At 33.7% G+C, this 26074-nt stretch overlaps 1 protein-coding gene across 8 annotated transcripts in view; it reads left to right on the top strand.

The window, feature by feature from the left end:
* CEP112 (centrosomal protein 112) overlaps nucleotides 1-26074 on the top strand; it is a 644230-nt gene that overhangs the window by 147027 nt on the left and 471129 nt on the right. For all 8 annotated transcript variants that reach the window (XM_074224744.1, XM_074224743.1, XM_074224738.1 and 5 more), the window contains 3 exons: nucleotides 16496-16582; nucleotides 22235-22334; nucleotides 24564-24682. In XM_074224744.1, coding sequence (XP_074080845.1) covers nucleotides 16496-16582; nucleotides 22235-22334; nucleotides 24564-24682 — 306 coding nt within the window. The remainder of the gene's footprint in view (nucleotides 1-16495; nucleotides 16583-22234; nucleotides 22335-24563; nucleotides 24683-26074) is intronic.

Below are 26074 nucleotides of genomic sequence, written 5' to 3'. Positions count from 1 at the left end.
CATTATTTTTGGAATACTTTGCTCTGTTTGATAGTTGAGCTTTACTCCTGGGGTACAATCCCAAGATTTTTTTCTTGGGGCTGTGATCTGATCTCTGGCTTTTTGCTTGCCAAGGTGTTGCCTATGCAGCCCAAGCATTGCCTGTTCTCTATGTCTAAGCTTTGCCTAAGTAGTGGTTTGTTCCCTAATCATTCTTGTCTCCTTCTCCATTGTTGATAGGGATCAGACTTTGGTGTTGGGACCCTCCCTGCTGGTCTGCTCTCTAACTGAGCCAGGACCTGGACTTTTGTCTTGCTGCTAATAAGTGGGTTGTTATATAGCTCAGCTGGGTCCTGGGATACTGCCCTGACCTAGGCTATGCCATGGCTAAAAGTTTCCCACTACCTTTCCTGCTCTCCTGTCTAGTTGAACTATATTTCCCTTTTTCCCCAAAACAGATAGACCTTCACTGAAGATCCTCCATAATGTATGGAGGTGTGTGTGTGTATGAGTGGGATCTGTAGCTTTAATTTTATTTAGAGGCTTCATTTATTTCATTTATTATAATATAGGGTAAAGCTACAGGAGCATGCTCAGCTAGCTTCCACACTCCATCTTGGCTCTGCCCTGGAAGTGTCTGATATAGCTTTTAAAATAGGTCATTTTGACTTCCGGCCAAGATGGCAGAGAGAAGACAGGCACAGTTCTAAAGTCTCCCGATCTCTTCCCCATCTGTCACATGAAACAAACCTCTTTAAAGAAATCCAACCCACAAAACTCAGAAAGAAAAGCCAGGAGAAAGAACATCTATCTCAGGATTTGTCACCTGCAGCAGCTTCAGCTGAAATCGGGCAGGTGAGTCTGGGCTCAGAGGGAGGATCAGCCCCGGATCAGCCAGATTAACAGCTGAATTGGAGCTGGGAGTCTGAGAGCCGAACCTGCTGGATCGGGCTTGGGTCCGCGGGGAAGCAGACGCGCTGGTGTTGGTGCTGTCCCCCTGGAGCTTGGGGAGTAGGATGGGGGGAGACTCCTTGTGCAGGAGAGCTGTGGACACCATCCCTAGGCTCCTAGGATCTGAGAAATTTTGAGTCTATGCCTCCATTGCACAGAGACCTCTTCCCAAACAAACAAATGCAAACTACTTCTGCCTCAGGCCCAGGTGTGTAAGCAGGACCACCCCAGCTGAGGAATGACCTCGGGCCAGAGTAAAGCCCACCATTGATTGAAGGCAAAAGAATTCAATAGTTCCAACTCCTCCCTTTGGGCAAAGGGAGAAGGCCTCTCAACCAATGTCACAGACACTCCAGAGAGGGCAACCAGCACCTCCTACTGTCCAGCCAGAGAAACTGCACTCACTAAAGCCTTTAGTGATCCCAAGGCCAAGTGAACCAGCTCCCCCCCAACTCAAGGTCTTAGCATAGTGAAGAAGGCTCAGCGGATAGGTGGATCCATAGAAAAGTTCCTGGAAGGGAAAGACCCCCAACGCAGAGAGACCTGGAACCTCTGAGGAGAATACAATCTGGTCACCAGCACAGAAAGACTTCCTTGAAGAAATAAGGAGGGAGCTTAAAACTTTGGGAGAGACAATTAATACCTTGCAACAAGAAAACAAAACCTTAGAAAGTACAATTGGACAAACACAAAAGGAGAATAAATCTCTCAGATCATCAATTGGACAATTACAAAGTGAGAACAATTCTCTCAGATCCTCAAATGAGCAAATGCAAAAAGAAATTAATTCTCTCAAAACCTCAATTGGTCAAATGGAAAGCTCTTTCAAAAGTAGAATTGACCAATTGGAAAAGGAGTTGAAAAAGGTTAATGAAGAAAACTCCTCCCCCCCCCCCCCAAATAATGGAGTCTACAGAAACTAATGACTCCATGAGACAGCAAGAGTCAGTTAAACAAAATAAAAAAATAGAAAAAATAGAAGCAAATGTAAAATACCTCATCAACAAAACCACTGACCTTGAGAATAGATCGAGGAGGGGCAACCTGAAAATTATAGGGCTTCCTGAAAACATTGAAGAGAAAAAAAAAGCCTGGACTTAATATTACAGGATTTACTGATGGAAAACTGCCCTGAAATCATGGAATTGGAGGGAAAAGTAGTTATTGAAAGATTACATCGATTCCCACCAGAAAAAGATCCTAAAATGAAAACACCAAGGAATGTTGTGGCCAAACTCCAGAACTATCAGAAAAAAAGAGAAAATCCTGCAAGCAGCCAGAAAGAAACAATTTAAATATCAAGGAGTCACAGTAAGGATCATGCAGGACCTGGCTGCATCAACTTTAAGGGATCGAAGGGCCTGGAATGGGATATTTTGAAGAGCACGGGAGCTTGGAATGCAGCCAAGAATCTACTTTCCTGCAAAGCTGAGCCTTCTCTTCCAGGGAAAAAAAAGATGGACATTTAACAAAATGGAAGAATTCCAAAAATTTCTGATGAAAAGACCAGAGCTAAACAGAAAATTTGGACATCAAACAGGAGGTTCAAGAGACACATGAAAAGGTTAAAAAAGGGGGGGGGTCAATAAAAGGAAAAAAAATGCAATCCATGAAGTTGAAACTGGCTATATCCCTGCATGGAGGTAAAAAAAAATTCTCATAAACCTTGAGAAATGTAACTCTAACAGAGAGAGAATACACCTAGCCAGAAATGATGGACATTCATGACCTATCCATGAGACTACTATCTAATGGGATGTAACTGGCTTTAACCCCACTTGGGAGAAAGACTCTAATAACTCTCGGGAATTTTGACTCTATTCGATAGAATATTCAGAACTAGAAGGGACAGATACTCAGAATTTTCTATGACTTAGATAGAATGATCTAAAAAAAACACTACCTCCCTAAAAAGGGGGACAGGAAAGAAACTGGAGGAGGGAGGGGATTGAATGGGGTAAATTTCACTACACTAAGAGGTACAAAAAAACCTATGGTGATAGTGGGTAAGAAGGGAGCAGAGGAGAAACACCTGAATCTTCTTCTCATCAGACTTGGCTTAAAGTTAACCTACACATACTCAGTTAACTTATAAAACATCTAACCTTTCAAGTATTAAAAGGGGAAAAGAGGAGGGGGGGATGGAGAAAGGGAAGGGGTGTGGGGGAAATAAAAGGAAATAACAAAAGGAAGGGAAGGGAAAAAGGGAAAGGGGAAAGAAAGGGGAGGGTGGTGATATAGGAGGGCAAACACACTGAAGGGGGTGGGTTTCAGAAACAAAAGACGGAATATGGATAAAACGGGGGGGGGAAGGGGAAAAATACAGAGGGAAGATAGCACGGAGGGCAATAAAGAATTAGTAATCATAACCTTGAATGTGAATGGGATGAACTATCCCTTAAAACATAAGCAAATAGCAGAGTGGATTAAAAACCAGAATCCTACAATATGCTGCTTACAAGAAACCCATTTGAAGCAGAGAGATACATATAGAGTAAAGGTAAAAGGTTGGAGCAAAATATATTTTTCTTCAGCTGAAGTAAAAAAAGCAGGGGTAGCAATCCTTATCTCAGACAAAGCAGCAGCAAAAAATAGATAGCGTTAAAAGAGACAAGGAAGGAAACTTTATCCTTCTAAAAGGTACCATAGACAATAAAGTCATTTCAATATTGAATATATATGCACCCAGTGGGACAGTACCCAAATTCTTAGAGGAGACGCTGAAAGAACTACAGGAAGACATAGACAGCAAAACTCTACTAGTGGGAGACCTCAACCTCCTGCTATCAGATCTAGATAAATTGAATCATAAAACAAACAAGAAAGAAATTAGGGAGGTAAATAGAAAAATTAGATATGGTAGACATAGAGGAAGCTGAACAGGGATAGAAAGGAATATACCTTTTTCTCAGCAGTACATGGAACTAATATAAAAATTGACCATGTACTAGGACATAAAAACCTAATGATCAACTGCAGAAAGGCAGAAATAGTGAATACATCTTACTCAGATCACAATGCAATAAAAGTCATATGCAATACTGGGCCAAGGAGATATAGACCCAGAACAAACTGGAAACTGAATAACCTCATTTTAAAAAATGAGTGGATCAAAAAAGAAATTATATAAAGAATTAACTATTTTATCCTAGATAATGATAATAATGAAACAACATACTAAAACCTATGGGATTCATTCAAAGCGACTCTCAGGGCATATATTATTTCTCTAAATGCTTATGTGAATAAATTGGGGAAAGAGGAAATCAATGAACTAAACATGCAACTAAAAAATAGAGAAAGAACAAATGAAAAATTCCCAATTAAATACCAAACTAGAAATTCTAAAAATTAAAGGAGAAATCGATAAAATTGAAAGCAAAAAACTATTGACTTAATAAATGAAACCAAAAGTTGGTATTATGAAAAAACTATTAAAATTGATAAAAATTGGTCAATTTGATTAAAAAAAAGAAAGAAGAAAACCAAATTGCTAGTATCATAAAAGAAAAAAGGTGAACTCACCACCAATGAGGAGGAAATTAAAGTCATAATTCAAAATTATTTTGCCCAACTCTATGCCAATAAATTTGATAATCTAAGTGAAATGGATGAATATTTACAAAAGTATAAGTTGCCCAGGTTAAATGAAGAAGAGATTAAATACCTAAACAACCATATCTCAGAAAAAAGAAATTCAACAAGCCATTACCTAACTCCCTAAAAAAAATCTCCAAGGACTGATGGATTCCCAAGTGAATTCTACCAGACATTTAAGGAACAATTGGTTCCAATCCTATATAAATTCTTTGGAAAAATAGGGAAAGATGGAACTTTGCCTTACTCTTTCTTAAGAGTACCTTACCTAAACCAGGAAGAGTTAAAACAGAGAAAGAAAATTATAGACCTATCTCCCTGATGAATATAGATGCAAAAATCCTAAATAAAATCTTAGCAAAATGATTACAAAAAGTCATCACTAGGATAATACATTATGATCAAGTAGGATTTATTCCAGGAATGCAGGGTTGGTTCAATATTAGGAAAACTGTTAGGTTTGTTGTTGATATAATTGATTATACTATCAGAAATCATATGATCATATCAATAGATGCTGAAACAGCTTTTGACAAAATACAGCGTCCATTCCTTTTAAAAACACTAGAGAGTATAGGAATAAATGGACTGTTCCTTAAAATAATTAGCAGTATCTATCTGAAACCATCAACAAGCATTATATTCAATGGGGAGAGGCTAGAGGCATTCCCAGTAAGATCAGGGGTGAAACAAGGGTGCCCATTATCACCGCTACTATTAAATATTATATTAGAAATGTTAGCATCAACAATTAGAGAAGAAAAATAAATTAAAGTAATTAGAATTGGGAAGGAAAAGACAAAACTGTCACTCTTTGCAGATGACATGATGGTCTACCTAGAGAATCCCAAGAAATCATATAAACTACTGGAAACAATTAGCAATTTTAGCAAAGTGGCAGGTTATAAAATGAACCCTCATAAATCCTCAACTTTTCTATATATGTGTAACAAGAAACAGCAGGAAGAGCTAGAAAGAGAAATCCCATTCAAAGTAAGATCAGACAATATAAAATATTTGGGAGTCTGTTTGCCCAGACAGACTCAGAATCTTTTTGAAAACAATTATAAAACACTTCTCACACAAATTAAATCAGATTTAAATAACTGGGCAAATATCAACTGCTCATGGATAGGTAGAGCTAATATAATAAAAATGACAATTCTACCAAAACTAACCTATCTGTTTAGTGCCCTACCAATCAAAATTCCCCAAAATTACTTTAATGAGTTAGAAAAAATTATAAGTAAATTCATATGGAGAAATAAATAGTCAAGAATTGCCAGGAGCTTAATGAAAAAAAGTGCAAAAGAAGGTGGCTTACCCTTGCCCTACCCCATCTAAAATTATATTATAAAGCATCAGTCATCAAAACTGTTTGGTATTGGCTAAGAAAAAGAGTGATGGACCAGTGGAATAGACTAGGTGTAAATGCAGGAGATGATTATAGTAATCTGCTGTTTGATAAACCCTAAGAGTCCGGCCATTGGGATAAAAATTCCCTCTTTGATAAAAATTGCTGGGATAATTGGAAGTTAGTATGGAAGAAACTTAGATTAGACCAACACCTCACACCTTTTGCCAAGATAAGATCCAAATGGTTACAGGATATAGACATAAAAAACAATACTATAAGCAAATTAGAAGATCAAGGACTAGACTACCTGTCAGATCTGTGGAAAGGGGAACAGTTTATGACTAAGGAAGAGTTGGAGAACATCACCAAAAACCAATTAGATGATTTCGATTACATTAAGTTAAAAAGCTTTTGAACAGATAAAACCAATGTTACCAAGATCAAAAGAAATGTAGTAAATTGGGAAGCAATCTTTACAATTAATAATTCTGACAAAGGACTCATTTCTAAAATATACAGAGAACTGAGTCATATTTTTAAAGCAAAAAGCCATTCCCCAATTGACAAATGGTCAAAGGTTATGCAAAGGCAATTTACAGATGAGGAGATCAAAGTATTCTATAGCCATATGAAAAAATGCTCTAAATCATTAATGATTAGAGAAATGCAAATTAAAGCTTCTCTGAGGTACCACCTTACACCTCTCAGATTGGCCAGTATGACCAGGAAGGATAATGATCATTGTTGGAAGGGATGTGGGAAATCTGGGACACTATTACACTGTTGGTGGAGCTGTGAACTCATCCAACCCTTCTGGAGAGCTATTTGGAACTACACCCAAAGGGCAGCAAAAATGTGCATACCCTTTGACCCAGCAATACCACTACTGTGTCTATACCATGAAGAGATGAGGAAAAAAGGGTAAAAACATTACTTGTACAAAAATATTTATAGCAGCCCTGTTTGTGGTGGCAAAGAATTGGAAATCCTGTAAATATCCTTCAATTAGGAATGGCTTAGCAAACTGTAGTATATGTATGTCATGGAACATTATTGTTATATTAGAAACCAGGAGGGATGGGATTTCAGGGAAGCCTGGAGGGATTTGCATGAACTGATGCTGATTGAGATGAGCAGAACCAGAAAAACACTGTACACCCTAACAGCAACATGGGAGTGATGTTCAACTTTGAAGGACTTGCTCATTCCATCAGTGCAACAATCGGGAACAATTTTGGGCTGTCTATAAAGGAGAGTGCCATCTGTATACAGATAAGGATATGTGGAGTTTGAACAAAGTGCAAGGAGTATTCCCTTTAATTTAGAAAAAAACAGCTTATTGTCTGATCATGTTACGTCAGACTTCTCTTTAAGGATATGATTTCTCTCTCATCGCACCCAATTTGGATCAAGGTACAACATGGAAACAAAGTAAAGACTGACAGAGTGCTTTGTGTGGGTCAGGAGGGGGGAGAAGCAAGATTGGGGGAAAATTGTAAAACTCAAATAATATCTTTAATAAAAATAAATTTAAAAAATATAAAATAAAATATGTCATTTTATTGTAAATTCTTATGCTGTCTCTCTCCATATATATATATATATATATATATATATATATATATATATACACACACACACACACACACACACACACACACACACACATATACCTAAACCTTTGGAATTATGGTCCTTAATTGACATTTGAGTGGTGATTTGGGAGGTTGGTCTAAAATTCTGTATAGAGAAGTTCTCTGTAGTTTTATGTAGGGGTGGAAATATATCTCCCATTCATGGATTTAGAGGGGGACAATAGGAAAATTAGACAAATTTTAATTCCAATTTCTGTGTCTACTTAAAGATGTGCACAATATGCACTTTTTCCGAGTCTTGTTCATCTCATTAGATGACAATCACTTTGATTCTTGTTTAACATTTTACTAGAAGTATTTAGAAAACATCTATATTATTTTTCAAATCTTACAATAAAGTCTAAAATTGCTTACAACTTGAACAGAAAATTAAGTGTAGAAATTAAAACATAAATTAGAAAAGTAATTAGTTGTTAGTAATTAACAAAAATATAGTATTCATTTTATAATTTATTTTAAATGTCATACATCTGTTGGAATGTTTATGACCTTAATTCTTTTTTTTTTTTTTTTTTTTTTTTTTTTTTTTTTTTTTTTTTTAGTTTTACTCTTTTGGAAGGCAATCGGGTTAAGTAGCTTGCCCAAGGCCCCACAGCTAGGTAATTATTAAGTGTCTGAGGCCGGATTTGAACTCAGGTACTCCTGACTCCAGGGTTGGTGTTCTATCCACAGCGCCACCTAGCTGCCTCCCTTAATTCTTTTGAAATGCATAGTTCATAGTAATGTATTGGTAATGCAGCAAATCATATAGCTGTTCTTGTGAATAACTTTAGGAATATTCATATGTACTCCTACAGTTACTCACAAAACAGTTATATGATTTACTACATTTGTATTAGATCTTTAAAATGTTCTCCCACCATACTGTTTCACTTGTAGATGAGTAGTCTACTGATTAGTAGTTAGTAGATAATATAGTATAAATCTTAGTTATAGAATAATAAGGGAACAGAGCAGTTTATAAGTTCATAAATTAAGCAAAGACAACCAATTCTCATTTTCAGTATTAATTTTTCTAAGACTATAAATAAATCTGATATCTAACAGGGTCAGATGAGATGATTCCTTTTTCATTCTACTTTCTAGTCATTTAGCATTCAGTCATCACAATTTTCAGTGAGATAAGGAATCTGTGCTACTTTAGCAGTTCATTAGATTTTCTAACATTGAAGGTTTTGATAGGTAGAAATTACAGATATACGATAACAGTGCAACAATAGTGTTTGGGCTTTTTCCCCTCCTACACACACACACACACACACATACACACACACACACACACACACACACACACACACACACATAAAATTGGTTATTAAGAGAGTGAAGCACAATCGTATGCTATTAGCATTTGTATCCATCTTGGATAAAAGCATAGATGCCATTCCCTTATTGATAAATAGTCAAAGGTTATCAATAGGCAGGTTTCAGAGGAAAAAAATAAAAGCTAAGTATAGTGATATGAAAAAATGCTTTAAATCACTATTGAAGGGGAGTTAGGTGGCACAGCACTGCCTTGAGTCAGGAGGACCTGATTTCAAGTCTGGCCTCAGACGCTTAATAATCGCCTAACTGTGAACTTGGGCAAGTCACTTAACCCCATTGTCTTAAATAAACAAATTTTTTTTAGAAATCACTATTGAATAGAGAAATAAAAATTAAAATAGATGAGTGACTGACTTGTTGAGAACTACTCCTGCGAGTTTTGATTAGAGGTCAGTTTGGACTAAAAGACTCGAGCTGAGGGTTTTCCATGGAACTCTGGTTTGATAACACAACTGCATCATTCATGTCCTCACTTGTTGATAGCCCTGTTCCAGAACTTCTTGACCTAGATTACATCCTGCTAGGTTACCTCCTCAAGTTAGAGTTACTTCATTGTTTTTATCCTGTATGCTAATTTTGTAGTTTTCTTTTATAAGAACTGTTTGATACTTTCATTAAATGACTGTTAGTTGTCCTGCTGGCACCCCCACCTGAATGTACACATGATTCTTTTTCTCTCCTGAGCTAAATGAATGCCCTGGTGAACAGGGGAACTCAACACTGATTCACATTTTTCGTATTGAATAATATGAAAGAAAAGGAAAATTATAAATGTTGGAGGAAATAGGGGAAAATGAAAACTAATGCATTGGTAATAGAGTTGTATACTAATCCAACCATGCTGGAGAACAATTTAGAACTGTGCCCAAAGGGCTATCAAACTGTGTATACTCTTTGATTAAGCAATATCATTATTAAGTCTGTATTCCAAAGAGATTTTTTTAAAAGAGAGTAAAGGATCTATTTGTATGAAAATATTTATAGCAGCTCTTTTTGTAGTGCTCATGAAATGGAAATTGAGGGAACATCCATCAGTTGGGGAATGGATGAAAAAATTGTGTTATATGATCCTTTTGCAATATTATTGTGCCATAAGAAATGATAAGCAGTCTGATTTCAGAAAAAGCTTGAAAAGATGTAAATGAACTGATGAAGTAGTGAGCAGAACCAGGAAAGCATTGCACACGATAATAGCGTTATTCTAGTGGAATAATTGTGACTGACTTAGCCTTTCTCACCAATACAGTGATTCAAGACAATTCCAAAGGACTCAGGGTGAAAAGTGCTATTTGCTTCCAAAAACGACTGAATACATCAGAATATGACTGAAGCATGCTATTTTTCCTCCTTTTTTCTTTCTTTCTCTTTTTGTTTCTTTCTTCCTTAATTTGATTGTTTGAGTTCCCTCCTCCCACAAAATGACTAATTTGGAAATGTTTTACATGATTACACATGTGTAATGTATACCAGATTGCTTACCATCTCAGGAGGGAGAAGAGGAAGAGAGGGATAGAATTTGAACACAAAACTTTACAATGAATGTTAAAAATTATTTTTATATGTAATTGGGGAAAAGTAAAATATTAAAAAAAAAGACAAGCATACTCTTTCCTCTTCTAATTCTTCCTTAGGCTATACTGTTTGTTTTGGGCAAAGGTCAACATCATATCTTTTGTATCAACTACCCCCTTAAGCCCTTTCTTCTTATTCAGTTCCCTCACATGTAGTTTCTGTGTTTCTTTTAAGTTTGGTCAGGTTCTTTGGACACTTAATGCCTATGTCTATGGCCTTGTGTTGAACTTAGAGTTGCCATTGTTTATACTTATTGGGATTGTGTTGAAGGAGACCTAGGTCACTAATATTTAATAGGAGAAACTGTTGTGCTAAAAGGTGAATGTCTGCTCATGTTTATGCCATCATAAATAAGAGAATTTAGAATTATAAGTAACCTTCAAAATCATTTCTCTCTCCCTTCCATCCTCTCCATCATCTCCCCACCCCCTTGCTTCTCCAGCTTCCATTTTACTAAAGCCTTGGTGATAGATAGAAATTCTTTGCCACAGGTATGCCTCTTTGGGCAGTTGTTATTCCTTGTCTAAAACAGATATAATGATAAAAGAACTCCTTGGACTGCTTATCATCTGTCTAAGCAATACTTATGTATTTGTTTTTACAGTGTATATTATTAAATTAACTTTTTCCTTGTGGTAGGTTTTACTGAGAGGCCCTTGCAATGTTTTAGGGCTTAGTTTAATTATTATGATGGTACTTGTAAATAGCATCTCAATCAATAAGAAATGCTTCTTTTGACAAATGTTTATCCTTGTTTAATACTATGAAACATGATCTACCAAGAATTGACAGTGATATTAGCTATCCCCTATATATCCCTTATATTCTTCTACTTGTGATCAGGTGCAGGTGAATATAATATTGTCTTGAATTGAGTTAGTAGAGGGAGAAACAGGCAAAAAAATTGCTTTTGGAAAATTGCATTATTATTTTCAGTGATTGTAAGCTTTTCACAGCTGTAAAAGCCTAAATGTTCTTTTAGTGATGCTTTGTGGTATTGGGATACCATGCTGCCATTGTTAACTTGAATACAAGAAGCAGTATTGCAAACATTATCAAAAAATTTTATTTAGGAATTGGATTGGTCATAAAGTAAGAATAAATACGTTGACAGGCTAGATCTTAGACATCGGATTTAACTTAAAGAGACCTTAATTATCTTTGCCACTTCTTTTTCTTAATAGATGAAGGAACTGAGGACCAGAGAAATAAAGTGACTTGGTCAGAGTGGTGTTGTATAGCCTGGATTTAAACTGAACCCCTCTTATTGCAAATATCCTTTCCTTCCTATTATACTTTCCTTCATTTGATTCATTAGTTATTTGCAAGATATTAAAAAAAAAGAAAAGTCTTCATTGAATTTTGATAGATTCTTTATGGATTATTTATGTGAAAACCTGGCTAAGATTTATTTACAAAGAGAAAGTGTGAATTGGTGTTGATTTATTTTGTTGTACAAAATTCCTACATTATTAGAATTCTGGATCTTTCCAGGCCATTATTTTGTGCTGATATTTGCATAAAGTATAAACATTCCACCTTTCATAGCATTAGTAACAACTCACAATGACAGTAATATGAGAATGGTTGTGAACTGCCCAACACAAGTTATTCAACTCACAGTCTTGACCCCCAGCTCTCCTGACTATGATGGACTCTTATTAAGTCCTGAAATTAGCCAAAATGGGACCTACTTTTCTAACCAACCTTTTGGCCTTATGATCTGTCCAGGGCAAGGGGATTAAAAAGTCCTCTGATTTATGGTTCTTCCCAGTTTGGGAATACAGAAATATATTACTTTTTTTGAGTTTTATGTTCTTCAGGGGTTCTTTTTTTAGGAAAGATTTTATTTATTTTGAGTTTTACAATTTTTCCCCTATTCTTGCTTACCTCCTCCCACCCCCCACAGAAGGCAGTCTGTTAGTCTTTACATTGTTTCCATGGTATGTATATATTGATCTATGTTGAATGTGATGAGAGAGAAATCATATCCTTTAAAGAAGAAAAATAAAGTATAAGAGATAGCAAAATTACATAATAAGATAACTTTTTTCCTAAATTGAAGGTAATAGTCTTTGGTCTTTGTTCAAACTCCACAATTCTTTCTCTAGATGCAAATGGTATTCTCCATTGCAGATAGACCAAAATTGTCTCTGATGGTTGCACTGATGGAATGAGCAAGTCTTTCAAGGTTGATCATCACCCTCATGTTGCTGTTAGGGTGTACAATGTTTTTCTGGTTCTGCTCATCTCACTCAGCATCAGTTCATGCAAATCCCTCCAGGCTTCCCTGAATTCCCATCCCTCCTGGTTTCTAATATAACAATAGTATTCCATGACATACATATACCACAGTTTGTTAAGCCATTCCCCAATTAAAGGGCATTCACTTATTTTCCAATTCTTTGCCACCGCAAATAGGGCTGCTCTGGATATTTTTGTACAAGTGATGTTTTCACCCTTTTTCATTATCTCTTCAAGGTATAGACCTAGTCGTGGTGTTTCTGAATCAAAGGTTATGCACATTTTGTTGCCCTAAGAAATATTTTACTTTATTGAATGGGATGGGGGGATTGTGACTGGGTGTAGTTTTGGCTAATGATTATTGCAAATTATGGTGGACTTGTGGAAAGAGAGGGAGAAAAGGGTAGATGATAATAACATCAACATAATTGTGAAACCATTGACTAGGACACCTATAGCCTTTTATTTTTTTGATATCTTCAGAGATGATCTGTATGAAAAAGAGGAATGATATGCAACTGTGGCTTGCTGTTTGTTGTTTTTATTTTTATTTTTTTGGTATTATGCACATTTCAGTAGAGGAAATTTTGAGAGAAATCTTGATAGGAGGAAAATATGAATTCTGATCTGCCCAACTTTTAATTATTTGTATGTTTTAAAAAAATCTGAATTACAATCTTTTACTGGATTTTTAATGTTTATTTTATAAAAATTGGTGACTAATTTTTGACTTTAAGTTGTATGATTTCCTTTAACAAAGCATTGGGAGTTGCTGAAGAAAGAGGTACTTCTATTATTAAAGACCGGAAGAAATAGACTAGGGGAAATGGGGCCTTAAAAAATTGATCTCTTGGAGTTCATTTGGGAGTGAACTTACTAGTTTCTTCTCAGGGAGGTGAAAAGTCTTGGACTTTAATTCACATGTTGGAAAAACAGTTTACAAGCTAATGTAAAAAGTTCACAAGTTAGGTAATGCAGAAAGATAGTGAGTTTCAATAGAAGTAGGAAAAGGGTGCCTGAGTTTGGGGAATCATATGTTCTCAGAGTGGACTACTCCAAAGAAGAATGAGCAGCAGGGGATAAGTAGTAAAGAAAGTTAATAGGGGTGATGGATATGTCTCACCCATAGTAGGCTGCCCTCCAAAAGTAGAGGAGCAGCACGACTCAGGAGTGAACTGAGCTTTTAAGGAGAAAGTTGGTAGGGGGAACCAAGTTGTTGAGGGGGAGTAGCTCAAAGAGCAGAGATGAAATAATGAGGGTTATGCAGATGAGGAGTGGTAGCTCAAGGACTTAATTCCTTCAGGCCAAGATAGGAATCCATTGTTTTATCTTTAGGGACTTGTCTTTGCCTGAGAGAGGCATAGTATTTTACTAAAAGTTCATTGACCTCTTTCATAGCTTGGACAAGGGGATGGGGGGGCAGAATACATGCTCAGTAAAGAAGGTTCAGATTAATAACTATAAAACATTTCTCTGTCCAATTTCCCCTAGTTCAGTTATGAAAATAGGAGTTAATGCATTGTTACAGAGTTCTCTTTAACTAGAGGCACTCCCAAGTGCCATTATCATAAGCAGAGAATCACTAGAAATGAATGCCCCAGGGAAAAATTTACCTAATGGACCAGAATGTAAGTTATACATGATTATACATTTATATTACTGCCTAACCTTTGAAGTTGGTTCCACCAAAAAGTATTGGTGGAAATTGCTTCTCTTGGATCTATTTTACCTCATCCCTCTGAACTTAACTTGACTAACCTACTAGTTTGGCTTTTCTTGTCTGGATCATGATCGTCATCCACATATTTGCTTTTCCTATTCTGCTCTGACTTTGGTTGCCTCATCTAATCCACCTCTTGTGGAGAACAGTTATTTACAGTATTTCTGCTTGGAACAATTCTTACTCTCCATGGAATTCTTAGTGTTGACCTACTGTTTATCCTTTGATTACTGATTTTTTCTTAGGCCTTACTGTTTATTAGGCAACTTGGCCCTTTTTCAAATATGTTCTCAGATTATCTCCTCTGTATTGGAATCTCTCTGTGAATTGGACAATTTTGTCATAGTACCTGTTTTTCAAAGTTTTGCTTATCATTAGTCATTACCACAGCTCAGAACCTATAATTCCTTTACCCATGCCAGTTACCCAGAACCTTTAAATAGGCACTAGGAAAAATGTCAATCCATCTTTGTTCCAGTATAAAGTTTCTATTCTGCATGTAGACTCTTTTGTTCTTTTAGTGTGTCTTTATGTGCAAAATTACATGTGTAAATAGTTTACTAAAATATGTCTGTTTTGAGCAGGTTCTTTTTTAATGTATCTTAGTTTTAAAACTTTATTTTTTGAAGATAGTGTTTAAAGTGTTAAGCATTTGTTTTATATTTGTAGTTGGGTAGAGTATAGTACAGATGCTTTGCAAGAAAATTGGTCTATCAAAAATGTTTTATTATAAACCCAATTTTGAAGAAATATTTAGTGAATGCAATAAAATTGCAAGTGACCATTCTTATCTACAAATTCTATTTTTAGTTTCATTTTTTCCTCTTAAAAATTTTTAGTAAGATAGCTTAAATTGCAAATACATTGTCATTATTTACAACAAACGTTTGTGAAGAAAATTCTGTTACTGGAAGAATCTCACAGTGTTAAGTATTAGGAAAAGAATTTTTTCCAAAGTTAAGAGATATATCCATATAAATAAAATACATAAAGTTATATTGTGTGTGTGTGTGTGTGTATGTGTGTGTTTGTGTGTGTGTGGTATATATTGTCATTTATTCTAAACTTTTAATAGGCCTCTTTCTGAGAGGAATTATGACTACTGAGAGGAGTAGAGAACTGGCCTTGGAACTAGGAAGACATTGGAGCAACTTTCTTGTCTGATTCATAGTGACTGTGTGATCATGGACAAATCTTTTAGCATGTGAATTCCTTAGGCATCTCTCCAAGATTGTAAGTTACAAAAAAAGTACTGACTTGTATTGGCAGAAGGCATTTCCTCATCTGGAGATTACATATATATACTGTTGCTCCTTGTCGGCTAATTTATCTATTTTCTCATAACTAATACTTGTCTCAGAGGTTGAAGAGATGGGAAACAAAGATGACCAGTTCTTTATTTTTCAAAATGCCAGAGCCTAAAATATCCCCGTAGGTTCTGGTTTACCCAAATGCTTCCCAGCTAGTGGACAGCAGATGGTAAAGTTTATTTCTTCATGATAGTTAGTACTTCTCACACAATGATGCTGTCACTAGTTTAGGGTTAAACACAATGCTCCAGGAAGTACCATACTGGAGGAACAGATAAGAAGATCCAGTGAGCAGACCCAGAAGACTATGCCTAGGCTGAACCTGGGCAAGAGGGTGGTTAGGCCATTCCCAGGCACACAGTGACCTCTCTGTGACCCTCAACAGTGTCTTACAATATACTAAATGAAATAATAAGTCCAATCACTGTTCCAAAATTCTCACCCATAAAAACAGATAGTATATTTAGAGTCACATGAGTATTCCGAAGACACATGTAAATGGAAAGGTTAGAGCTGGAGACAGGATATTCATAGCTAACAACTCCATGAAGACTTAAAGAAATATATAAATTCACTGTTGAAAGGTAACCCCCTTCAAAATTTAATTAAAAGTAAAAGGTAGATAAAAATCTATATTTAAAACTTTTTACCACTCTTAGAAATTTAGTAATAATGAAAAAAAGAAACATATAAAGTCTTTGTAAAAGAGCTTTGTTTAATTTAAATTTTATTTTATATAACAAACTAATTTATTAGTATTTAATATTCTTTTCTTCCCTTGAAGTTGGAGATGAAAACAAAAATATTAGAAGGTAAATTTCATGAGGAAAAGCTTAAATTACAACAGAAGCATGATGCTGATGTTCAGAAGGTAAGTTACAATTGTTCACTAAACAAATACTTAATGCATGTCTACTACATTCAATGAATTCTATGGGAGTTATAAAATTTGTATAAAATTTCACTTTTTTTCAAGTAACTGATGGTTTAGTAGGAATTTTTGAAAACTTTATAAGATTGTTTTAGAACTAAAAATAAACAAATGGATTATTAATGATTTTTCAAAATAATAAAGAATAAAAATCAAAATAATGTAAAATATTTAGGAAACTAATGATTTTAATGATACTTATTAGCATAATGAATTGTCAAAATAAAATTTCTGAAAAATCATGCTTGACAGTTACTTTATATAAATTTATATTTCAATGATTCAAAAAAAGTATTAACTGTCTCTTACTTGTATAATATGGTACTAAGTACTAGGGAAGATACAAGGATTGGATACTGATTTGGTTTCTTTTTTTGTAATTTCCTTACTAGATGGAATTCTCTGAGTTTACCTACACAAACAAACATAGTACAAAATAGAGAATCTAAGCGTAGACCAATATCAAACACCATTTACCAAGATAGGGTCAAAATGGATATATGACCTAGGTATAAAGAGATATTACAATTAGACGAACATGGAACATATTAATTAGCATACTTATGGACATGTGAATAATTTATGAATAAACAAAAATTAGAAAGCAAAGATAGGTATAAAATGGATAATTTCAATTACATTAAATTTAAAAGTTTTTGTACAAATAAAAGAAAGTAACCAAGATCAGAAGGAAAGCATAAAATTGGGAAAATATAGTTTATCAGATAAAGTTCTCATATCTAAAATATATAAAGAACTTTGTCAAATCTATAAAAATATGAATCATTTCCTAGCAGATAAATGATCAAAGGTTATGAACAGGCAGTTTTCTAATGAAGAATCAAAACAGTTTAGTCATATCTCTAAATAATTATTCATTAGAGAAATGCATTTTAAAACAACCTTAAGATATCATTTTGTACCTGATTGGCTAAAATGATTGAAGGGAAAGCAACAAATGTTGGAGGGGATATGAAAAATTGGGACACTAATTCATTGTTGATTAAATTATGAACTGATCCAGCTATTTTTGAGAGTAATCTGCTATTAAGCTGAAAGTTATTAAATTGTCTTATTCCCTTTGACCCAGCAATACCACTATTAAATCTTTTCCAAAGATGATTAAGGAAAATGGAAAAGAACCTTTATGTTCCAAAATGTTTATAACAGTTCTTTTTATTCAAAGAGCTAGAAATTGCAAAGATACCCATCAATTAGGGAATGGCTAAGCAAGTTATAGTATGTGATTGTGATGGAATGCTACTGTGTGCTATAAGAAATGTTGAACTCAGTGATCGTAGAAAAACATAACTTGCACAAAGTAATGAAGAGCAAAATTAGCTGAACCAAGAAAACAGTATATATGAAAACAGTAATATTTTAAGAATGACTTTGAATGTATAAATCATTTTGATTATTTTTACTCCCCAAATTAAATATAATACACCGATGAAGAAAGTTTTTATCTACATCTAGAGAAAGAACTGATAAATAGTAGTATTTATAGTATAATTTTTTGGGTGTGTGTATATATATATATATATATATATATATATATATATATATATATATATATATATACACTTACAGTTTATCTGTCTGTCTGCTTGTGTCTAATATTAAGAAGGAGAAGAAGGGGAAGAAAATTTACAGGACAACATTTATTTAAAAGAAATAGCAAAGGGCAGCTAAGTGGTGCAGTGGATAGAACCACTAGCCCTGGAGTCAGGAGTACTTGAGTTCAAATCCCTCCTCAGATGCTTAAAAATTACCTAGCTTGTGGCCTTAGGCAAGCCACTTAACCTCATTGCCTTGCAAAAGAAAAATCTAATAAAATAAAATAAATAGCAACTTTTGTAGAATGAAATTGTAGTTTTGTGTGCAACAATCTTTTTATTGTATTATAGAAATGCTTGTTTTACTCCATAAATTAAAAATAAATAAATAAGAAAATGAATAGATTCATGCAGCAAGTTGTATTAAAGAATTTCAACTGATAGAAAATATTAATTTTAGAATTGAAGAAAAATGAAGCCTAGGAAGATTATTACTTATTGAAAATCACACAGATAGCAGAACTATATTTTGAACCCAGGTTCTCTGATTCTAATTACATTGCTCTTTCTTCTGTGCTGTACTTCAGGAAGCTTAAGAGTATTGTGAATAGACTATTTTAAAGGTAGTGTAGTGTTTGATGGAAAAGAATACCATGAGTTATGTCTGGAGAGATTGGGATAAGGTGGGATAAAACTGTCAGAGAACTTTAGTGATTGAGGAATTTCAATTTTATTATTTCATTTCTTTTAAATCAGCATTGTTGTCCTATAAATTTTCTTCCGCCTTCTCCTTTTCTACCTTAAAGATTACTAACGTTACACAAAATAACAAGACAGAAATTAAAGGGACTTAAATAGAGAAGCATGTCCAGATCTATACAAAATATAGTTAAATTTGGCATAGATGTGAATGATAGAGCTAGAGTAGTGGTTGATTAGAAGGCAGCTGCAAAAATTCGGAAGAGTTGGTTGATTGAGTAGGAATTGGAATAGAGAGGAAGGGACATTTAAAAGAAATTTTGTGGAGATGAAATCATGGGAGTTGGTAACTGATTACATGTGGGAGTTGAAGGAGAAGATAGTTTAGAGGTATTCAAGTTTAAAGATAGAGGACAGAGTCATGGTGTCATTGATAGAAATTGTGAAGTCAGAAGGAGGAGAAAGTTTTTAGGGAAAGATAATAAGCTCAAATTTGAGAATTTTAGATAAGTGGAATATCTTTTAGACAGGTAAAGACATGAATAGAGCATGAAAAAGAGATCAGGGATTGAATTATAGTTTTGAGTGGACAGAGTGTAGTGAGAAAAGTGAAAATTAAAAACAATACTTAGAGAATATAAAAATATTGTATTGATGTCTGAATGCAAAATGAAGCACATAATTTTACATGAATGCACATGTATATAAATGCTTTTAAAATTTTACGTGAATGCACATGCTTGTCTTCTCAGTGAGATGAGAGCATAAGAAGAGGAGGATATAATTTGGAAATCAAAATTTAATAACAAAGACTTAAAATTGTCTTTATGTATAATTGGAAGAAAATAGAATCACTTGATCAAATAAGGAGTTAGCCTTGGAAAGTGTTAGGCCACCTTAATATCATGTGAGACAGAGTTGAAGGAGGAAATAATAGTAGAAGGCATCTCTAAGTGATAAGGAATGAGGAAGAGGACTTTTATTCTGTAAAATGTAATCAAGACAGCTAATTCTGTGTTTCATTATGAATACATTTATTCTTAATTCTTAGGGGAAAAGAATAGTAGCTGATTTTATAGCACATTTGTATGTTTTAAACAATTAGGCTCATATGTAAAGTTGGCAGCTTTTTTCATGGGAGCCACAGTAGTAACTTACTTCATTTTTCTGCACATATATGTGTGTTTATGTATGTATATATGTACTGTATATATATATATATGTATATAAAATTTATGTACATGTAAAAGTACATATTTACATCTATATCTATATGTCACAAATTTGGGCATCTAACATTTTCCTGACAAATCAGGTCCTGTCTTCAGATTTCTCAATTTTTTGTTGAGTATATAACTTAAGGGGCGGCTAGGTGGTGCAGTGGATAAAGCACCAGCCCTTGAGTCAGGAGTACCTGGGTTCAAATCCAGTCTCAGACACTTAATAATGACCTAGCTGTGTGGCCTTGGGCAAGCCACTTAACCCTATTTGCCTTGGAAAAAACCTTAAAAAATATATAAAGTGTATATAACTTTAACATCATTCTCTTTATCACTGATTTTCTGCAATTGAATTTTTTTTGTATTTTGTATAGGATTAGATTGTAAGTTCTTTAAGGGAACTATTTTTGTCTTCTTCTTGCTCCCTATATTGTCTTATGTCCCTAGTCATCATTTGAGTTTGAGACAATCAAATTTTGTTTAAAATATTTTCATTAAAAGAAAATGTAATGGGGTGGCTAGGTGAGGCAGTGGATAGAGCACTGACCCTGGAGTCAGGAGTACCTGAGTTCAAATCTGGCCTCAGACACTTAATAATTACCTAGCTGTGTGGCCTTGGGCAAGCCACTTAATGCCATTTGTCTTGCAAAAAAACCTAAAAAAAAAGAAAAAAGAAAATGTAAGGCAAGGATTTTAGTTGAGATGGTAGGGGCAAGGGTAGCTATGAGAGGTTTGAGGAAGGATGAAAAAAGTATGAATTAGTTTTTGTTCAGAGTGGGATAATAATCATAATGTTCTCTGATTTGTGTTTATAGCATCACTTGGGGAATATTGTTACATGCTTAAATAGGGAATCGGACTTTGAGTTAGGAAGTCATGGATTTACTTGTTTTTTAAAATTATATTTTATTTTTTCTTAATTACAAAAAAAAACAATTTTTAAAATTTGTTTTAAAAATTTTGTGTTCCAAATTCTCTTCCTACCTCTTTGTTCTCTCAAGATGCAAGCAGTTTGCTAAAGATGATACATATGAAACCATGCAAAACATATTTTCATATTAGCCATGTTGCAAAAGAAAACAGACCAAAACCCCCAAGAAAAATAAACAAGTTAAAAAATAGAAGGTATGCTTTGATGTGTGTTCAGACTAACATCAGTTCTTTCTCTAGAGGTAGATACATTTTTTTATGAGAAGTCCCTTGGAATTGTCTTGAATTTTGGTATGGTCTTGGATTGTACTATTCCGAGAATAGCTAAGCCATTCAAAGTTGATCATTAAAAATATTACTGTTACAGTCTTCAATGTTTTCTTGTTTGCTCACTTCAGTCTTCTAGATTTTTCTGAAAGCATTCTGTTTGTAATTTATAATAGCACAGTAGTTAATATTACAATCATATAACACAATTTATTTAGCCATTTTCCAATTGATGAACATTCCCTCAGTTCCCAATTTTTTGCTACCACAAAAAGAGTTGCTATAAACTATTTTTTTACATATTTCTTTTTCCTTTTCCTTTGATCTATTTGGAATACTGACATAATGGTGGTATTCCCCTTTCCTTTTTCTTTGATCTATTTGGGCTACAGACATAGTAGTGGCATGCCCTTTAGACATAGTTCCAAATTGCTCTCCAGAATGATTGAATCATGAGGCGGCTAGGTGGCACAGTGGATAAAGCACCAGCCCTGGAGTCAGGAGTACCTGAATTCAAATCTGCCCTCAGGCAGAGAATTTTTTCATATGACTACAGATAACTTTGATTTCTTCTGAAAACTAACTTTTTTTTAAAAAACCATTTATCACCTGGGGAATGACTCATATTCTTATAAACTTGACTCAGTTCTCTATATGGGTTCAGATTTTGCCTCAGACACTATAATTTTAGTTACATAGCTTAACTTCTGAACTTCATCCTTTGTAAAGTGGGAGTGATATTTACACCTCATTAAATAGATGATATGAGGATAAAGTGAGATGTTTGCAAATCTTACAGTACTGAATAAATATAAGCTATCATTATTAATGTTAAGTTTTTATTTTGTGCTCAATGCTATAGATATCTGTTTTTCACATATATTCAGTGTGTAGGATATAATAGTTTTGAATGTTTGCAGATTTTGGAAAGAAAGAACAATGAGTTAGAAGAATTGAAAATTTTTTATAAAACTAAACAAAATGAAGGTGAAGATACTATTAGAAACCTCGAGAAAAAAGGTGATGTAATATGACCCTTTTAATAGAATATTTCATTTTATTTTCTTTTATTATTCTTGTAGATAAGTGGTTGTAGATAGTTGTGCACATATTACTTGTGTGTGTGTGTGTGTGTGTGTGCTTGTGTGGTTTTGCAATAAGATTAGCTGTTGAGAATAGGGTACCTAGAATAAATAAATTTCTGCATGTTTCTTATGATAAATGCTATTTTGGGGAAGGGAATTGGGGAGAATCCTCTGTTGTTCTGACTTTAGACATATAACCTCTTGATCATTTGTACTTTATTAGACCTCCTATGAATTACTGTGTTGTGGGGTCTACTGACTTTTATGGATATTGTCAGTTCCCAAGCCTCTACTACTGTCTGAAGCCTAGGAAAACAACTGCAGTTTTTCTTAAACAGTTTAGTAAATATTTATTGAAGGCTTACTATGTTACTTTTTTTATGGTATGTATATATTCAGTGGATTACTGATTTTATAAATATGTATGCTTTCTCTAGGACAGAGTGTATCCTTTCCATGTTTTCTCTTCCTATGTGATTTTTGTCCATATCCTATAAATTCTGCATGTAGAATCTCTTCTATATCTTCTCTCAGGCTTTTATATTTTCTGTAGGTAAGCTGACCCCGACTGGATAAAAGCAATATTATGCTAAATAGGATTTTTTAAAAAGCATAATAAAAACAGACTTGAAAAGAGATTCCGCAGTAAAGGGTATCAAATTGAATGCTTTGTAATATAGAGTATTTGAGCCATCTATCTGTTAACATAATCTATCTTTATTAGTAATTAGGTATCATAGATGAATAACCAAGATACATATGAAACAGTTCCCATTTCCAGTCTTATTGGGGAAATAATATTTGAATATAGAAAGACTTATATAATTAGAAAGCTATGAAAAAAACTATATACAGAATACTAGTTTGGATTGATGATCCATACAGTGAATATTCTGGATGGTCTGTATATAAAGTCACTAATTGGTAGGATTTAATGGAAAGGACTCAGGACTTGGATGGTTTGAAAGGAAGGATAGGGGTTTTAGCAGTGGGGGAATAACATGAATAACAGTCTGAGTGAAGCCCAAGGAGATTGAAGGTCAGGGGTGAGGGGGCAGTATTAGTGATGATTTTCAGAGAAACGGTAAGATTAAGTGATGTCTGAAAAAGATTAGTCTTGAATTATTTAGAAGTGTGCTCCCTTAGAACAGCACCTTTTTATACAAGAAGTACTTGATAGATACTTATTCAGTTGAATTAACATGAGAGTAAGTTGATGCATGATTGATGAGTTAAGGGCTTGAAGTCCATGTGAGGGGTGAGTTTAAGAGTTAGCTTTAGTAAGCTTGAGAAATAGTTCATCTGAAAGAGAGAAGAAAAAAATCTATCTGAGATGAAAAGTACCAGTGACAGAAATGAGAAAATTAAGAAGGCTTTGGCTTGATGAGTAGGATGAAGATTAATTTTATTGTAAGAAGATAACCTGATTGAAACTTTTTTTTCCTGAAAATTAACTGTTTCAATAAATGCTAACTAGTTCAATAGATAGTATTACCTATAAGTAGATACATATTTTTATGCATGTTTCCAACACTTGATTTCTAGAATTTACCAGTGAGTAATTCATGAATTTTCTTCTTTTTAATATTTTCTGCTGTCAAAAAATACTTGTAAATTTAATATCCTTCCCATATTTAAATCATAAAATTGAAAATAGTGCTAAAGCAAAATGAAAATCAGTTATTATGCCTTTTTCAACTTCAAAGTCAAATTTAATTTTGGCATTATTAAAAATGGTTATAGTTATTAAAATCTTGGGTTTACTTGATTTATCAAACTAATTATTTTATTTGAAATGAAGTGATAAGTGAAATTTAATTTCTTTTGAAGTTTTTAAGAAGAAAATTCTTAATTAAATTGAAGAACTATTACACTTGAGCAAAATCTGCTTCCAAATTTGACTTTATATCTAAATATCTAAATTCACTAAGTTGAAAATTCTTATTTAACAGACAGTTCAAATAACTGATAATGAAAATGGACATTTTAGTCACAAGAAAAAAATTTGCATGATTTTTTAGAAAGTGACAGCAAAAATATACTTAAGAATTCCAGTTTATTATGGTATTGAAAAATGAATTTATCTTTTTGATGACTATATCAAATTTGTAATAACTTTTAAATGATATATCTTTGATTCATCTATTTTGATTTTTTTTGACAGTCCAGACTCTTATTCGTGACTCTCAAATTATTAGAGAAACTAAAGAAAATCAGATTATAGAATTAAAAAAATTATGTGAACAAAGCACAGAATCCTTGAACAATGATTGGGAGAAAAAGGTAAGATACATAAAATAAGCAATTAAGAGATAAAATTTTGTTGAGTCATTTTGTAAAATATTTTTCATTGATAAAATACTCAAAATGAAATTCTTTAAAAAATCTTGTTAATATAATGTCTGTGAGTTTTTTCAACTACTACATTATACTTAATGACATCCATTTATGTGGATCTTACAGTGAAAAATTGAATGTTTTTTAGATGTAGTCCTTAAACAATTGGCATAATTTTTTGCCTTTTATTTGATACAATAAAATTCTCATTATCCTAAATATTGTCACTCAATTTCAAGGGAATTCCTTTTGAAATGAAATTTTTCAAGAATTCATGTTAATCTGAATTAATAAGACTAGATTTAAGGTTAGGAGCAAGCAGCAGTACAAACAGATAGCAAACACTTTGCTGCCATGGGTTCAGCTACATTTAGTACTGGCTAGGGAAATTTTGTTTGGATAGATTTGTGGGTTTGACTTTTAGTCATTCATTCATTTATCTATTCATTATTTATTTATTTATTTATGATTGTCTCTTTGTCTTTGTCTTCCCCTTCCTAGTTTCCCTAAATTCAAAATGTCTTTATGTTTTATTGTAATTGTATTTAATGGAAAGGGTATTAAACCAAGAATTCAAGAACCTAGATTTGAATCCTGACCTCTGCTACTTATTGAGGGACCTAATCTCCTTTGAGCCTTATTTTCTTTATTATTATAATAGGAATGATAACATCTATCCTGCCTGTTTCATAGGATTATTGTGAAGATCCCCAAAATATATTTGAAAGTGTTTTGAAATCTCTAAAGAGGCATGCAAGGGGTTATTAATATCTGCGTTATCTCTCCTATCTTTTCCCAACATTGCTAGTCCCTGCTTTTCTATTTGAGATTACTTTATAGGAAAAGGGAAGAATAGCCAGTTTTCATTCAATTTATTACTAGTGAGCATATTTAAATTTCCCTCTAGAACAAACCATCATATGCAGTAGAATAATGCAGTAATACAATAAACAATTAAGGTATCAATAATTCTACCAAGTTAACATGATCACTGTTAGATAATACTCCCTGAATTGGTTAAATGGGAATCACAGTTGAGCTAAAGCTATCTGCAGCAAAAAAAACTGTGTTTTAACTTATATCTTATTGCTCCTCATGAATTGAGGGGGTTGAATATCTAGACAACTCAAAACTATGCACAGTCCATGTTGGTATGCCAAGGATGAAGGAATTCACAATCATATAAAATTTAATCAAATTAAGACTTGAAGTGCCTATATGGGTTTATTCATTATTTCAGAGCTCTTACAGAATGCTGATTACTACACTATCTCCATTACTACACTGTTTGTCTACATTATTACACTACTACATTACTGCACTGTTTGTTATCAGAAA

The sequence above is a fragment of the Macrotis lagotis genome, chromosome 2, assembly GCF_037893015.1.
Source record: "Macrotis lagotis isolate mMagLag1 chromosome 2, bilby.v1.9.chrom.fasta, whole genome shotgun sequence".
NCBI lineage: Eukaryota > Metazoa > Chordata > Mammalia > Peramelemorphia > Peramelidae > Macrotis > Macrotis lagotis.
This window is presented reverse-complemented; position numbering and strand designations above follow the sequence as displayed.